The following is an 18517-nucleotide window of genomic DNA, read 5'->3' as shown; positions in this document are numbered from 1 at the left end:
GGTTGCAATTGGAACGTAACATAGTCTATTGAAGGCATTCAAAGCCCGGGAAAGTACATTGCCAGAAACATAAAGTTAATTAAAATGTCCTTGTGATGCTACTGATGGCCATCAGTAGCATCATAAGGACATTTTAATTAACTTTATGTTTCTGGCAATGTACTTTCCCGGGCTTTGAATGCCTTCAATAGACTATGTTACGTTCCAATTGCAACCATTTATACTTCAATGTAAACTCCTGTGTTTTGTACTGTTATTTGAATCGATTCCAACCCCTGGAAGATCATAATTTATTTCTGTGTGAATACGGTTGCTGGCACTGAAGTTCAGTTCGAATGGTATCGCCCCCATTCAGTTCCAATGATACCCCCCCCCCCCCCCACCTCCACTACTATCGCCTAACTTATTCCCCAGAGATGCCACCTGACTCGGAGAGTTACCCCAGCATCTAGTACCTGAAGAAAGATAAATAGTTATAATTTTAGATCGAAGATAATCCACCTGAAATGTTAACTCTGTTTCTCTTTCCACCGATGCACTTAGACCCGCTGTGTGTTTCCAGGAGTTTTAATTTTTATTTCAGATTCCCAACAATTATTTTTTAGTGACAAAGGAAATAACGAAAGTCCTTTTAATATGCTAATGTGCGTTAAATAAATAAGTATATGCTCAGGTGAATATTAAAAGGGAAGTGTTTACATAAAAGCTAAACTATTTGAAAAACGATACTCCATGAGTGTTTATTTCCGTTCCAAAGAACTTCCTAGCAAGTTGTGTTGTCAAAGATCTTGTGTATGAAGAAGGGTCTCGACCCGAAACGTCACCCATTCCTTCTCTCCCGAGATGCTGCCTGACCTGCTGAGTTACTCCAGCATTTTGTGAATATACCAATTAACTATGGTCACTGATGATAATGAGAACAGAGGTACCAATCCTGATTATGAAACAACTTAAAATATTGCAGTTAAGGCAGTAGAAACAATTTAGAAAAGTCGAGTAGAACAAAAGGTCACCAAGACCTCTCCCCTTCGGCAGACCGGTGGTTTGAAGAATGCACATGTCATCAGGCGAATCGAGAATTGCAAAGGAAAGGATTTTTTAAAAGTTGCAACACATAGGCACAACCAATATCGCTGGTTGGTTACGGTATAATTTTCTTCAGGTAATTAACGGGATCAGTATTATTTTCAGACAAAACCTAGTTTCCATCGTCAAATAAGGAATAGAAGATGTACGGGTCGGGGAATATAATATTGAACAAAAAAGTAACATAAAGTAGCATGAATGTAATAAAAGTGTTCTATTCAGAACCAGCTAAGGATGGGTGGAATCCCGTTGTTAACTACAATAATATTAGAAAGGGTGAAATAGGGATTGTGTAATGTCATAAGCAAGCACTTTATTTGTATCTGTTACGGGGGCGCAAGGAAGATCAAAATCTCGGGGCGCGCGAAGAGAAAAACTCAGGTGCTTAATATATATTACAAGAGCCTGTTTCCCTGCTCTGCTCCCCTCCCCAATCTCCCACCCACACCCACCCGGACAAATCCAATACCCCGCTGACGTATTTGAATGAACAAATCGGTGCTTTTATCTCCAACCGTTTGAAGAAGACGGGAAGTAGTGCAAAGGGTCGATGTGGGGGAGGCGGAATTAAGGCAACAACCAACCAAGAGCGTAAATCCCGGTTTACAGCTGCAAAGGTAATGACCTCTCACGGCGAAGCTACCCAGCCGCGAGAGTAGAGCGAATAAGTCTTTTAAAGTGTGAATATATTACTATCAACATCCATGTGAAATATCGCTTGTAAAAATAGGAAAAAAAATCGACACGTGCTGCCTGTGGCCGGTTACAGCAAAAGCAATATTCTTTTGTGAATGACCCGGCCAGTAATCCCACAGCACTGAGAATTTGTTGTTGAAATCTACATGTTTGAGATAACCACTTATGAGGTGTTTGCGCCGTAATCAACCAGAACCAGAGTCTATAAAGTTTTCATGTCTGTGTTGTTTTCTGGACGTCCTCTTCATTGCTTTCTGAAAAATATTCTATCTGAGTTCCCGTAGCTGGTGTTATCTAATAAATTATTCCGAGCAGATGAGTTAAAAATTCAAAAAGATGCATATTTTATAAAGATTATAAAATTGGAGCCGTGGCTGCATAATGCTGTTTTGAAAACTCGCGATCGTCGACATCAATGTCCATGAGGTGATCCTCAGATTTAAGCCACCCTTGTTAACGTAGGCTCAGCAAGACAGTTGTATATTTTGCAGTCACGGAACTTGGTTTAGTAATTTCTTCAAAGTATTCGTATTATAATTAACTTTTTAATTTGGAGGGGTTCTTGTTACTGTAAATGTTCAACACGTTTATTATAGCACCCTTCGCGGTATCCAGATATCTCAAAGTGCATTGAAGTACAACTGAAATGATATGTTTGAACAGTGGAAAATACCGATCAGAGTGGCAAAAGGTGCACTGGTGCATGATTATGTGTGCTTTGACTATTCGGGACAGGGCAATGCCAAACTACGCCTGCATACCTTTGGAAGGAATTGATCGGAAGATGCACAGCTAGTGTTGCAGAATGTCAGAGCGGATGGGAAAGATATGGGTGCCCAGTTTATAGCCCCGCCCTGTTTTGTTTAATTAGTTTGAACATGACAGCATGTAGATGGTATTCCATATAATCAATTCGGTAATCTGCATGCATGAAATGAAGGCAGTGAAAATATGAGTACTGGGAAAAGAAACCTCTCTGAGCTGCAAAGGGCCCTTTGGGAAGCTCCTCTAACCTGAGCCAACCTCCCCGTGTAGTCTGGGGTCTAGTCAGGGGGCCGGCTCCACGTTCCGCTCGCTCGCCTCGCATCCCTGGTGCACGCGGCCTCCCTGCGCGGCGCAGCCGCTCGCGGGATCTCTCGCTGACACCGATGAGCAACTGTGGGTGTGCGCGCGCCTTTGAGTGCGGGCGCGTCACGACATTGCCTGCACGCGCACGTTCACCGCATCCAGAGTCGCGCAGGGAGGAGCGGCCGCGCGCAGGGCCTCGTACAGGGAGGAGCGCAGGCGCGCTGCCCGCTGTCCCGGGCTCCACCCCCCTCCCCTCCGAACGCCGTGACGTGCCGGCAGGCCCGCGCAGGCGCGCAGACAAGTCCGAGCACATTCCGAGCGGGCGGTGCTTGTGTCAGTCAGCCGGTCGATCCGGACCGAGCCCATCCTGCAGCGGGGGCAGGGAACTAGCGAGCTGCACAAGCAACCTCAATCACTCGCTTCAACAGCATCGTCCCAACTCCCCAGAACTGTTCAAATAGTCTGACCAGGGAGTGCTGCCCATCACTGCAGAACATATTGGAGGTCGGGGCGAATCAAAGATTGAATGCATTTTTGCTGTTATATTCTAAACAGTGTAGAAGAAATTAGCTGGGCGCGATGGCTGATATCGACAAGTTTACAACTGCAGCAGCCAACGGGAACATCAGCAGGATGGAGCAAATGTTGGAAAAAGAAGTAGACCCCAATGGTGTCAATAGATATGGCAGAACTGCTATGCAGGTACATCTATTATATTTGGCTCATCCGATGACATTTGTTTCAAAATTTATACGATGTGATTATTAACTTGTACGTGACAAGTGATCTTTTTACTTATTGTCAGGTGTCCCATCACCAATTTCAACTCGTTTTGCTGATTCAAAATTTGGAACGAAGTTTACGGGAGGGGTTGCGATTTGACGGCAAAAGTATATACTCCTGATTATTTAAATGCTAAGTAATGTTACTAACTGTAGCAGATGAACGAGCCCCGTGCTTGTTAAAGGAAATTGACCGCCGGTTGCGGGAGCCAAGATCGCCCCGACAACGGAAGGTCCGAGTGTCCCGACCGCGGGAGAACAAAGAAGGGAAGAAGTTTGAACTTTTTTGCCTTCCATCATAGTGAGGAATGTGCGGGAGTCATGTTAAAAAATATATTTCGGTGTCTTGTTGCTCTTTATTGGTATGACTGTATGGCAATCTGAATTTCACTGTACCTTAATTGGTACATGTGAGAATAATCTGCCCTTGAACCTTGAATTAATAAACTGAACGAAGTTGAACAGCCAATACTCTCTAACATCGAAAAAATTATTAATGCTAATAGTAAAACGATATTTCACTGCTAAGTTACTCCTTTGTTTACATATATTTTACAAGGGAAGACACAAAGTGCTGGAGTAACTCAGCGGGTCGGGCAGCATCTCTGGAGAGAAGGAATGATGACATTTCGGGTCGAGACCCCTCTTCAGACTGGTTAGGGATAAGGGAAAAAATATAGACGGTTATGTGGAGAGATAAAGAACAATGAATGAAATATGTGCAAAAAAGAAACGATGAGTTACTCCAGCTTTATGTGCCTATCTTCGGTTTAAACCAGCTACTGCAGTTCCTTCTTATACATGGATATGTGACAGTTCGGGTCGGGACACTTCTGCGAGAAGCTGCCTGACCTTCTGAGTTACTCCAGCACTTCGTGTCTTTTTTTTGTAAACCAGCATCTCCAAATCCTTGTTTCTATATTTTGCAAGGGAATTATATTTCGTTAATTATCACGGATAGGGTGTAGATATAACAGAAAGCAAACATCAAAAAAGCCCCTCAATAATCTTCTATGTTGTAAATTTGAACCAAAATTATATTCGCTCTCAGCAAGTTCAAGATCGGATAACCTTTCGCACGTCAATTCATGCACGACATAAAAACTACAGCAGAAAAATGTTTCGTCTCATAACCATTAATTATTATGAATTATTATGAATCTCTATGTTCTAGTAATCCCTGTAAAGCGTCTTTGAGTGTTTGAAAAGCGCTATATAGATGTAATGCATTATTATTATTATTATTATTAATTGAAATAATTTTAAGAATGCGTATCGCGGGACAAATTTCTATTATAATTTAAATTCTATATTTTGTTTTTTAACAAGGATAATGACAATAAAAGTCCCCTTTAAAACTAAAAAATTGACACGGCTTTTCGCTGGACAGTAGAAAATGCGACTCCCAATCAGTCAGGGAACTGGGAGGTCTGACGGCCGTGCTGAAAGCTGTAGGGGGTTTTGCATTTATATTTCAAAAATTAAAACTATAGCATAGTTAATGTTCATCCTACAAAGGAAGTAAGTTATCGGCAAGTAAATGATTGCATGTGTATACCCACAAAATGCTGGAGTAACTCAGCATCTCAGGAGAGAAGGAACGAGTGAGGTTTCGGGTCGAGACCCTTCTTCAGTCTGAAGAAGGGTCTCGACCCGAAACGTCACCCATTCCTTCTCTCCTGAGATGCTGCCTGACCTGCTGAGTTACTCCAGCTTTTTGCGAATAAATACCTTCGATTTGTACCAGCATCTGCAGTCATTTTCTTACACATGTGTATACCCAAGTATGTTTGATGTTTTCAACCCCTAAGTAATTTTCCTTGGGCATTATCATATTTAGGATTTACACATTTCATTTAAAAAAAATCATTTCTGTAAAGCACACATTTAAATATGAAATATGCGTGTGCATTCCAGGCGACTTTAACCGGAATACATATATATATGGAAAATGATAAATATATATACTCATATATTGCCGATATTCTCTTTGCATTGGGAATGCAGTGTAAATAGAAACTGTCTAAACATATTTTGATTTTCACCGTATTATCATGCCCTCAGGCGCTTTGAATGTAAACCGATAACCTGTAAATTTGAGACAACTATTTCTTGGAAATGTTAAATTTCTTACTAGACCATTAATGCTTTAGGAGATGAAATAATTTTATAATGAAATTAACTTTCAGGAAACAAAATGGAAAAGAAAAACGTAAGAAACAAAATGTACCGTACATCTAACATGCGATATAAACTATTAGAAAAACAAAATAAAAGGAAAGAGAATCATTAAATTATTTTAGTATGTCCATTCATAAATAATATACAAATAGCCTTAAAATTTATTTTTAGGCGTCATTGGAAATTAACATAGAAATGAAGCAACTCATATATGCAGGTACTCCTCCTGTATGACTGGAGTTTCGTTCTACAGATATGGTGACAAGTCACAGACCGGAACCGTTAACTCTGTTTCCCTCTCAAATGAGCTTGACCAGCTGAGTATTTCCACCACATTTCAATTTTCAATGCTAATTTAAGGCCATTCATTTTTTTCTCCTTCTACCATTTCAGGTGATGAAAATGGGTTGTCCAAATATGTGCCGATTTCTACTGAACAAGGGAGCAGATCCAAACCGGCAGGATAGGCACGGCATCGCACTCATCCACGACCTAGCCCGCGAAGGACATCTGGATACGCTGATTGTCCTGGTAGAAGTTGGAAATGCAAATATTAATCTCCGAGACGGAAACAATAAACGAGCCATAGACTTGGCGAGGGAAAATAACTACCCCAATGTAGTGGACTATCTGATTCGGCGAAGCCAAGCTATTTAAGTGGGTGTCTAACAGCTTATCATCTTTACTATTTTAATTCCGAATATTGTAGAAATGAAAAGCGTTTTAAAAACGTGAAAGTGTAAAATATTAAAATTGTAAAAAACTATAGTAAATGCAAATGTATTTTCAACATTAGTTTCTAAAACTATTGAATAAAAGAATTAAAATAAAATTTAGCCGTATATTCATGTGCATTACTAGTGTAAGCATATTGCTGAAGCCAGTGATATCTACAATAATCGAATATATCAACGTCAGCTTTTCCTTTATATTTCTGTTTCACTGGCAGAACATCTCGTTTCTACTGCCGAGCCATGGATGTGTTTTAGGGCAGTATTTACTAAAAAGCGAGTTTTTTAATTGGTGGAATGGAGCTTGAGACCTTTACCCGGTAACTCACATGACAGCATTAACACTCTCGCCGGACTGATTGGACCAAATGGCCGGGGTTAGCTCCATATATCACTGATACACCTTAATGAAAAATTGCATTAAGATCAGATTGTGTCTTAATCTATTTTATATTAATTTGTACGTGAGAGGTGACAGAACCGAAAACCGGAATATATTCTGTAAAGCGCGTACGAAAGTAGAGCGAAGTGTAATTGTTTCATTGGGTTCGCTTATTTCGGCGATAATGCACCAGAAGTGGGATATGGGTCAAATCCGGGCAAGTGGAACTAGCGTAGATGGGAGATTTTGCTCGTCATTGACAAGTGGAGTAAAGGGCCCGTTTCCGTGCATGACTCTTGTGATTCTGTGACTCCGGCTATAACAATATAGTATATTCCACAGACCGTGGAGTACATTATTTGTTTTGTTGGTATGGCATGTGGGCTAGTGACTTTGCAATGTGAGCTCCTGTTCAGATGCAGCAGATATTTTTTTAAAAGGCACAACATTTGTTCACTTCAACGCGAAGGTAGCGTTTATGATATTTAAAGTTGAACTTATTTTGTAGACACTGGAAATTATATCAGTATTTCACAGACCAACATTAACGTATAATAATTAAATCCAATTAAATGACAATTCCTTCATCATGGCCAATGTTATTTGTTTGGTTTATTCAGGCTGTACTTAGAGCTGGTACAGGTTTGACAGAGTCTGGGTAGCCCTCGTTAGAATTGCCCTTTCCCATACTTATAGTTCTCCGGACACCATGTTTATCAGACGATTGAGTTCAGGAGAATATCATAAAGTGCAATAACGTGGACAATATGAACTCTGATGTCCATAATATTTGTATGACGTTCATCATTTATTTACGCGGTAGAAACTATGTCGCAGCAAAATGAAAACATTCTAAACGGAACTCCTGCAAATACAAGTAGAAACAAAGAACTGCAGATGTTGGTTTATACCAAGGATAAAAAGGAATATTTTATGAATGAATAATGAATGAAGGAATTAATAAGTTTATTGGCCATGTATGCAAATACAAGGAATGTGCCTTGGTGCTCCGCTCACAAATGACAACACATAGAGTTAACAATTAAGAATAAAGCATAAACACATCAAAACAATAAGGATACACCATTACGATCATGTGGGTGAAAATAAACCAGAGCAAAAAAGAGACTACAGACTTTGGTTATTGAGTAGAGCTATCACTCGTGGGGGAAAAAACAGTTTTTATCTCTCTGGCTGTGCATGCGTTGACAGTCCGGAGTCGCCTTCCAGAGGGAAGTGCTTCAAAGAGTTTGTGGCCAGGGTGAGAGGGGTCAGAGATGATCTTGCCCGCTCGCTTCCTGGCCCTTGCAGTGCACAGTTCGTGAATGGGGGGAAGGTTGCAGCCAACAACCTTCTCAGCTGTGCGAATGACCCGTTGCAGCCTCTGGATGTCGTGCTTGGAGGATGAGCCAAACCAGACCATGATGGAGAATGTGAGGACGGACTCAATGATGGCAGTATAGAATTGGACCATCATTGCCTGTGGCAGATTGTGTTTCCTCAGTTGCCGCAGGAAGTACATCCTCTGTTGGGTCTTTTTGACTGTGGACCAAAGAATATCTTTTAACAAAAGATGAAAGGAATCCTATTAAATTGAAAGTCTGAAGGGGGGCCCGACCCAAAACATCACCAATCCTTTTTCTCCAGAATATCATAAAGTGCAATAACGTGGATAAAAAAACACTGATGTTCATAATATTTGTATGACGTTCATTATTTATTTACGCGGTAGAAATTATGTCCCAGCAAAATGTAGATTCCAGTAGAAACTAAATGATTTCGTATCCACCTGCTCCGTTAATACGGGCTAGTATGTTGCAATGGAGAGATACCTACCGACGCAAATATATACAACTGAGATTATTGTATATGTTGTTTTGTGTGTCGTTTTGTAAATCTGATGTTTTCTGCTTATAATTGTCGCTTACAGAATATAATTGAAACTGTCAGTTTAAACAGAAGATATATCCTTGATATGCTGTAATGTGTGTTTGTGGACTGCCGCCGAAAAAAAGAAAATATGGATATCAAGAACAAAACAGAACATACAGACGGCGCAGCAGCAAATAGAAAAGGTTTCACAGAAAGATTAGATTTTACCTGTGTAATCTGAGGCTTCATCATCGCACGATCCTTAACACATTAATTTAACGCTGTTTCCCGTTAAGGGACGCATTATAACATGTTAAGAAATAAACTGAAATCACAAACGTTGACATATTTCAAAACCTAATTCTTCTCGAAGTGACAGAAAAATCACTTCACTTCATGACGGCACGTCATATTTATTCTATATTTATTCTAGGCTGACTTTCCGAATGAATAATTTTCTTTTCTTTACAATAACGATGCTCTGAAGAAGGAAATCGGTAGTTTTGAAATGACGTATATCAAATGGGACACGGCACATCTAAATCAGTAATATTTTCAAGGGGAAAGCGATAAAAATATCAAAAAAGACAGACTATAGGCGAGGTTGACATCACTGACGGCGCCACCCAGCGCGTCGATCTGGACTGGAGCTCTTCAAATCAAACTTTTATTCTTCAATAGAATGTAGAGGAGACAAATAAGTGTTATTGGTATCATTCTTTCAGCAGCAGTCATGGTGTCAGCCCCTTAGAGGGCTTCACCTGTTTGAGGGGTATGCCCACCAGACTCAGCCCTTCAATGTTCAGCAGCAGAAAGAATTTTGTCTGAGCGACCAGGGTGTTTTGTGTGAAGACAGGTGCTAACGCCACCCAGTATGACACCTGCAATATTTAAGTATAGACACAAAGAATGCAATAAGAGTCAGAGCACAGTTTTGGTATTGTATATATTTTGTTACGCACAAAGTTTATTTTTGAAATCTAAATAAGTAATCATGGAATTGGCTGAGAATGGTAACACACCAGTAGAACTGTAGGGGTGGGGGGGGGAATTGGAGAGAATTTTGCTGATTCTATAGGCACTAAAGAGAGTTAAGCCACCCAAAAGTGCAACATTAGTTAAAGTGCAACATTAGTTTTACCACACATGAAACATAAGATATCAGATTAGTAAAGTAGCTGAAATATAGATCATGCTGCTCATTTGACAAAATGATTGCTGTTTAAAATGGTTTTTGTTGTTGTTCATTGACGTTGGGGATAATGCGACAGCGTCAGCTGGGGATTAGTTAAAAGACATAAAATAAAGAGGAGGATTCTAGGGCTATTTTTAGGTTGACAGACTGTTAATACTGCTACCACGGGAATTAGTGCTGGGCCTTAGATATACACAGATATTAATCATTTAGATGAAAAGACAGAATGTAATGTATCCAACGTTACTATTTTTTCAAATCTGATCAGAATGTAAGTTTGGCAGGATGTTGTAGAGGGTCTGCAAAGACAATTAAATAGGTGCAAGAAAGCCCAGAGGAAATATATTGTGGGGAAATATGAGGTTGTGTCATTTGATAAAATCATTAAAAATACGTTAATATTATATGAAGGGAGACTCATAAATATTGGTATACAGATGGTCTTGACATGCTGGTTCATGAGACTGAACATAAACGTTCAGATACAATAAGGAATTAAGAAGGCCTCAGTTGTTGGCCTTTACTACAAGGGGAAATGTAAGGATGTCTGGTCAAAATTGCAAAGTGCTTTGGTGAGACTTCACTGGGATACATTATCTGCATATTGCTCTGTACCAAAATGAGGATCTCCTTTTTGGAGCAGTGTGTAGGAAGGAATGGCTGGTTTAAACTAAAAATAGACACAAAATGCTGGAGTAACTCAGTGGGATAGGGATAGGCAACATCTCTGGAAAGAAGGAATGGGTTACGTTTTGGGTTGAGTCCTTTCTTCAGAAAAGGCAGACTGTAAATATGGTACACAGCACAGTTGGGGCATTCTGAAATGTCACCTTCTCTCCAGAGATGCTGCCATTTTGTGTTAGATTTAGAGATACAGCCCACTGGGTCCGCGTCGCCCAGCGATCCCCACACATTAACACTATCCTACACACACTAGGGACATTTTTTTAAACATTTGCCTAGCCAATTAACCTACAATGTCTTTGGAGTGTGGGGGGAAACCGAAGATCTCGGAGCAAACCCAAGCAGGTCACGGGGAGAACGTACAAACTCCGTACAGACGGCGCCCGTAGTCAGGATCGAACCTGAGTCTCCGGCGCTGCATTCGCTGTAAGGCAGCAACTCTACCGTTCCGCCACCGTGCCGCCCTCTTTGGAGCAGGACAGGTTTACCAGGTTGATCCCTGGGATGGAGCTGTAGAGAGACTGAGGAGTGATTGTGACCTGCTAATGCTCACAGGACTAAAAGAATCAGAGATAATATTTTTCATACATACAAGATTCTGTGAAGGATTGAGAGGGTAGATACAAAGAGGTTTTCAGACACAAAGGGCCCAACGTTTGGCTGAGATACCATGAAGGAATGATGGATAATGGAAAATAGACCATTTAAATCTTTGGGGTGGCACAGTGCACAGTTGGTAGAGCTGCTGCCTCATAGTGCCAGAGACCCAGGTTCATCTTGAGCTTGGATGCTGTCGATGTGGAGATTGTCCACATCGACTGCATCTATTTTCTATGTTTCTATGTCTATGTTTCTATGACACATAAGTCAATGTGAGAACAGGAAGGAGTGTTGAGATTACTTGCGATCGTAAATTCACAATGGTGGTTGTGGACAGTGCTTAGGTGCTTTTGAAATTGGTCACACTGGTCTATGTATGCTTGGTCTTGCCAATGCAGAGCAGGCCACATCGAGTGCTGAATGCAGTAGATGTGGAAGGAGGGATACATGCATTCCTGTTTCACCTGGAAGGGTTGTATAGGCCATTGGATGGTGGTGAGAGAGAGGAATACACTTCAGGGGGAAATTCCAAGGAATCATAGAGTGGTCCCTGTGGAAAGCACAAAGGGATGGGAAGATGAGATGGGATCCCATTGGAGCTGGCCCAAAGGGCAAAAAGATGATGTGGAGACTAGTGGAGTGAAAGGTGAGCACCAGGAGAACCTTTATCTAGATCAAACTAGGGAGATGGAGGCAAGGGGGCAGGATGATGGCAGACATGTTGGAAATGGAGAAATATGAGAGCACCATCAACAGCAGGGGGAAGCCACCTTTTCTGAAGGACAATTCAGAGGTCCAAGAGTGAAAAGCCTCAACTTGGGAACAAATGCAGCAGAGACAGAGAAGCTAAGAAAAATAGAGGGTGTCCTTACATAACATTGGGTGTGAGGTGTAGTTGAGGTAGCTCTGGGAATCAGTGGGTTTGTAGTAGATATCAGTGGAAAATGTGTCACTTGAGATGGAGACAAAGAGATCCAGAAAAGGAAGCGAAACTTCAGAAATGGTCTAGGTGAATTTGAGGGCAGGCTGGAAATTGGTGGCAAAGGTGAGAAAAATGAGTTCTGCCTGAGTACAGGAAGCAGCACCAATGCACTTATCGATGCGAAAGAGAAAAGCTTGTGGGGTGGTGCCAGACAGTAGGTTTGGAAGGACTGTTCCACATAGCCAACAAAAATACAACACAGCTGAACCCCATTTCTACATCTTTGATTTGTTGAAAGTGGGAGGAATTGAATGAGAAGCTGTTGTGGGTTGGAACAAGATCTGAATGTTGGTGGCGGGGAGCTGGGTGACTCTTTGTTCCAAGAATTGGAGGACCCCAAGTCCTTCCTGATGGGGGATTGGTGTATCAAGACTGGACGTCCATGATAGAGATGAGGTGGTTGAGACCTGCGGATTGGATGTTGTCAAAATACTAGAGGTGTCCCAGATGTAAGTGGGAAGGGGCTGAGGCAGTGGAGACAGGACAGATATAAGGCATGGAGAAAAAAATTCAGTAAGGTGGGAGTAGGCAAGAAGAATAGGCCTAGGACTTGTGCAATATTACTAGCCAATGGAGTTTGCAACTTGAACTGGAAGATTGGGAATGATTATAATCATCTGTTATTTTTCAGAATATATTTTAATTTAGCAAAGTTGCACAATGATACAAATGAACAACGAAATACTGCTATTGACCTGGCACTAAAACATGCAGATATATAATGTTAATAAGACTTCTTGGCCACAGTGCATTAAAATAAAACACTGAATAGAAGAAATGTGTGGTAGATCTCCACACAAGCTTTACGTTAGCAAGCTGCATTTTATATTTGCCCAATTTTCTTTCACATATGATGTAACTCAATCCCACTCACTTTGTAACTTAACACTGCAATATTCTTAAAAGGTGAGCTCTTTCTTTTTTTTTGTCTATTGGACTTGTATTTCAACTGTTTCCAGCTTCCAAGCAGCAGCAATGGATACACTTACAAGGTTACTTTCTCCACAATTGTGCCTGAATGTGTGACAGTGGGGTTGCTGGCCAGAGGCTGGTCGCTCTCTGGCAACTTGGATGTGTCAGAGATCCCATGCCACACTGATGCCTTGGGAGAGGGGCACAATGAAAGGATGTACTGGAGCATATTGGAGAAAAGACACCCTAGTCCAGGGTGCAGATGACCAGCAATCAGAGTAGAAATGACCTGAGCCAACGGTTACAACCTGTAGGTAGTTTCCTATCCAGTCTCGGGTTTACTTTTGATTCGGTTTTGTCTTTAGCCTAATATGTAAACCAGCCTTTAGTACTTTCCACAGTCCTTCGCAGGTATTACTATAATTGATATTGGAGGAAATTGATCTATCCTTTCTCAAACCATGTAAACTATTGTTTACTAGGCTGTGATTCTATAAATATTTGATGAAATTGGTCCACAAACAATAGGAATTAAGTGGGCAATAGGAGGTCAGCAAGTTAGAAAACCAAAAGCCTATTTCTTGTCATTCCTAATGTAAGAGTTAACTTTCTAACCTGCTGAAATATATACATGTTGCCAGTTTGGGGGAGTTAGGGACATGGACCCCAAGATCCCTCTGTACATGAATAGGAATGATCAATAATTGACAAAGAGAAAATTGGGCCTGGTGAGAAAGAAGGTGCTATAAAACTAACTTCTGTTGTTCGATATTGTATTATATATTGCAGACCAATCTTGTCCAATATTTGTGAACTTTCACTCAATGCAGATTTTCCCAACTATCAATTCTTTATTTAAGTAGCATGCGAAATAGCCCAGGGAAAGTAATGCAATATTGAAAATGTGGATTTCAGTCTGAAGAAGGGTCTCGACCCGAAACGTCACCCAGTCCTTCTCTCCCGAGATGCTGCCTGACCTGCTGAGTTACTCCACCATTTTGTGAATAAATACCTTGGATTCCTCAAAGGTAGTGGAAGAAATCCTCCATAAAAGGCTATTAGATGAACTGAAAATGGATTTATATTTTCAATTCTCATTGCGTTGCAGGGAAATTTTATTTGCTTCCACCCCAGCTTGAATTGGGAAACATTTAGAGGACACAAGACACTGCCCTACATGTGTTCCATTTTAACCTTTTTTCATTCAATTGTTTATTAACTTCGGCACTGCTCATTAAAAATCTATTCTACTTCTTCCACATTTGCTGATTTTCTGTCCATTTGTAACAGTGAAAATCCATCCAGGTAAATTAGTTCTGATTACCAGATTTTATTATTAATGTAACATTAACCATGAAAATTGAAATGAAGACGATCACTAGAGTAGGCAAATATTCTTGAGCAACAGGACCATCTTCAATCACTGGAGTTTCAATGCATTGGCAACATAACTGATGCTTCCTGAGATGCCTAGAAATCAATGATGATGAGTATTAAAACATGTTCTTTGAAATGTCTAGTAGCACAAATATCTAACGTTCAAGTTACAAAACAGAGGGAACAGAAATGTAGATTATCGCATCTTCCCACATAATTGATTTGGATGTGTATCATGTGGCTGAACATGGCTGAATTTCTGCATCGGTGGTATTTGAAAGTTACACTAGACTTTGAAATGCTGGAAAATATCAGAATGTTAGAACTAAACTTGCCACTGGATTTTGAAACTTTTTTGATAAGTGTATAATTGTATTAATTAATTAAATTAAAAGTGGGAGATCAGTCACATGTTGGAGAATACTCAGCGGGTACAGTGCCCTCCATAATGTTTGGGACAAAGACCCTTTATTTATTTGCCTCTGTACTCCACAATTTGAGAACAAATAGAACAAATCACATGTGGTTGAAGTGCACATTGTCATATTTTAATAATGGCCATTTTTATACATTTTGGTTTCACCATGTAGAAATTACTGCAGTGTTTATACATAGTCCCCCATTTCAGGTCACCATAATGTTTGGGATACAGCAACGTCATGTAAATTAAAGTAGTAATGTTTAGTATTTTGTTGCATATCCTTTGCATGCAATGACTGTTTGAAGTCTGCGATTTATAGACATCACCAGTTGCTGGGTGTCTTCCCTGGTGATGCTCTGCCAGGCCTGTATTGCAGCCATCTTTAGCTTATGCTTGTTTTGAGGGCTAAGGTTTGGCTGATGTCTCTAACAGTTGTATTCTTATTACTCAGTCTCATAATGGCTTCTTTGACTTTCATTGGCACAACCTTGGTCCTCATGTTGATAAACACCAATAAAAGTTTCCAAAGGTGATGGAAAGACTGGAGGAAACATTAGGTGCTGAGAGCTCTCTTGTACCTGCATTAAGGAGGCATTTAAACACTCCTGAGCAATTTCAAACACCCGTGAAGGCCAGTGTCCCAAACATTATGATGCTCTGAAATGGGGGGACTATTTATGAACATAGCTGTAATTTCTACATTGTGAATCCAAAATGTATAAATATACCCTTTAATAAAATCTGACAATGTTCACTTTAACCACATGTGATTTTTTTTTTTCTATTACAAATCTCAAATTATGGAGTACAGGGACAAATAAATAAATGATGTGTCTTTGTCCCAAACATTATGGAGGGCACTGTATGTGACCTACTCTGTTCCTATTTATTATATCATATCATATCATATCATATATACACAGCGTGGAAACAGGCCTTTTCGGCCCACCAAGTCCGCGCCGCCCAGCGATCCCCGCACATTAACACTATCCTACACCCACTAGGGACAATTTTTACATTTACCCAGCCAATTAACCTACAAACCTGTACGTCTTTGGAGTGTGGGAGGAAACCGAAGATCTCGGAGAAAACCCATGCAGGTCACGGGGAGAACGTACAAACTCCTTACAGTGCAGCACCCGTAGTCAGGATCGAACCTGAGTCTCCGGCGCTGCATTCGCTGTAAAGCAGCAACTCTACCGCTGTGCTACCGTGCCTCTATCCTTGTGTTCTCCTTCTGTGAAGCAGCTTCAGGGTGGTTTTTAAATTGCAAATCAAGGCAGGTGAGTGAATGTAATTGCCCAGGTCCAGAGACTGCCAAGACTGTGTAGTTTTGCATTTTAAGTTACTCCTTTGAGCTGGCAACACCAGGAGCTGGCAAATGCTGTTGGGATCATTTCTAATGTATACATGTTATTTCCCAATCACACCAGCAGAACCCAATTGTAGTTTTTAACCAAGTAGTCTAACAGGAAATGGCAGTCAATAAATCGTCAGGGCAGAGAAGTTCAAATTATTTTTAAATTCCTCAGAAAAATTGAGGATTTAAAACCATGCGTCATGGACATCTGATTGTTATCAAGTTCAGTTTTCCTTTTCCTTTTTAATATTGCCAAAACAGCAGATATCATGGACAGGTAGCGCAGCGGTAGAGTTGCTGCTTTACAGCGAATGCAGCGCCGGAGACTCAGGTTCGATCCTGACTACGGGTGCTGCACTGTAAGGAGTTTGTACGTTCTCCCCGTGACCTGCGTGGGTTTTCTCCGAGATCTTCGGTTTCCTCCCACACTCCAAAGACGTACAGGTATGTAGGTTAATTGGCTGGGTAAATGTAAAAATTGTCCCTAGTAGGTGTAGGATAGTGTTAATGTGCGGGGATCACTGGGCGGCACGGACTTGGAGGGCCGAAAAGGCCTGTTTCCGGCTGTATATATATGATGATGATGATGATGATGATGATATAAAATCTAATGAATGGAATTAGATGTTTGGGCTGTTTGTTTATTTTTACATAGTCCTGATGCCTAGTCTTGTCATATTCTTCATTTCATTTGTTGAACTATCTTCCTGGCAACAGGGAAGGTTAAATGGTAAACCAGTTGTGGTTTTCAATACGATGGCGTGTACAGAGGAAATTCTGCAATTTGGAATACTCGACCTGAAAAAGCTGGTGGAATCAGCATCCAATATTTTTAAGAGGATTTCGGGTGGGGACATGAGAATGTGGAACTTTGAATGCTTATGGATATAGAGATACAGGGCTATGACTGGCTTCTCTTTCATTGCAGAGGGAATGATGGGCAGAATGGTTTCTGCTTGTGCTGCAAATTTCTCTGACTCAATTCTGCGGTACAGTGTCGCTTGAGCCTTTGGCACTTCATGGCCGTTTCATTGAGAGTCTTGAACAAGAAGGTGAACTAAATTTTACATGAAATTAAATAATGCAAAAGTATTCATTATTTGAGCAGATTAAGTGATAAAGATCATTATAGGACAAATGAAAACTGGTTGGAAAATCTCTGGTTTTCTACCAGCTGAAATGTCACTAGAGGTCGAAATTTGTCCTCAACGGTTTACTCTAAATGCACGATTATGGTAAAACATACACTTTGTATGCTGGTTCCAACATTGGATCCATTGACTTCAATGGAATCACATTTTACTTGGGGAGTGTAATATGCATTTTTTACAATTCACCAAACCTCTCTAAGCAGTCAGGATGCACGCACAGGAATTGCATTGATTTGTACTTAGGATGTTTCTGAGGGTAAAGAATGCATTGAAGGTCCTGCAAAAAGGGGATGATTAGTGCGATACAGCCATGTATGGAAAATGAAAGGTAATTATTACTAATAGAAAACTAAAGACAATAATGGACTCATACATTTTTCAGATATTTCTTGATCAGGCAATGAATTAATCCTTCGGTGTGTTGGTTGGCTGACATAAATTTCTACAAAACTGCATTTGAATTTTGAGAAAGTGAACAGAATAGCCATTTGTATGTAATCAGTGCTGAAGAACATGCAGTCACTGAGGTGCTGGCGGGGAGCAACAGATGGTAATGGCAACTCGCTTATCTTCACTGCCAGTGAGTCGTATGGATGCTGACAGTTGGCAGGAAGCCTATTTGTTATATGTGCCAGAACAAAGAGGACTGTAGAGTACTGGTGGAATAGGTCTTGCTGTGACTGTTGCAGAAGATGCCCAGCCTCAAATTGCTCAGAAAAGGCAGCCCAATGTTTCATTGTCACCAAACAATATGCAAGTCCTAGAAGAAGTAGCAACTGGTTAAACCAGTGGTCCCACTTGCCTTGGATGTAAGGGTCACAGGCTTGGAACAATTACGTTGGGGAACTGTTCTTTCATTGCAAACCAAGGAGTGAAGAACTGGAGTCAGATACGTTGATTGGCATTTAATGTACAATAGCAGATGAGGATAATAATTGATTGCAAAAATTGCAGCATTGAGTGATGATGAGATTTGGAATCTCTCACGCTTTGGGTTGCAATGGATCTGCTCCAAATGCTCACTGGTCAGGTGGGAG

General features: G+C 40.7%; 2 protein-coding genes across 9 annotated transcripts in view; one reads left to right on the top strand and one right to left on the bottom strand.

Moving 5' to 3' along the window:
- LOC144592382 (cyclin-dependent kinase 4 inhibitor B-like) overlaps window positions 1-6584 on the top strand; it is a 40107-nt gene extending 33523 nt beyond the window's left edge. For 3 of the 4 annotated variants that reach the window (XM_078396945.1, XM_078396946.1, XM_078396947.1), the window contains 2 exons: window positions 3406-3552; window positions 6207-6584. In XM_078396945.1, the coding sequence (XP_078253071.1) occupies window positions 3430-3552; window positions 6207-6470 (387 nt within the window). In that variant the 5' untranslated portion in view covers window positions 3406-3429 and the 3' untranslated portion in view covers window positions 6471-6584. Of the gene's footprint in view, window positions 1-3205; window positions 3553-6206 lie in introns of those variants that run through there. The other variant, XM_078396944.1, reaches the window with a different exon arrangement.
- Window positions 6585-12637: 6053 nt separating this feature from the next.
- Window positions 12638-18517, bottom strand: part of mtap (methylthioadenosine phosphorylase) — a 100664-nt gene continuing 94784 nt past the window's right edge. For 2 of the 5 annotated variants that reach the window (XM_078396044.1, XM_078396047.1), the window contains exon 10: window positions 12640-14641. In XM_078396044.1, the coding sequence (XP_078252170.1) occupies window positions 14603-14641 (39 nt within the window). In that variant the 3' untranslated portion in view covers window positions 12640-14602. Of the gene's footprint in view, window positions 14642-18517 lie in introns of all 5 variants that reach the window. The other 3 variants (XM_078396043.1, XM_078396046.1, XM_078396048.1) reach the window with 3 other exon arrangements.

This window comes from Rhinoraja longicauda, chromosome 3 (genome assembly GCF_053455715.1).
Source record: "Rhinoraja longicauda isolate Sanriku21f chromosome 3, sRhiLon1.1, whole genome shotgun sequence".
NCBI classification, from domain to species: Eukaryota; Metazoa; Chordata; class Chondrichthyes; order Rajiformes; family Arhynchobatidae; genus Rhinoraja; species Rhinoraja longicauda.
Note: the sequence above shows the minus strand (reverse complement) of the source record. Positions and strands in the feature narration are given on the sequence as shown.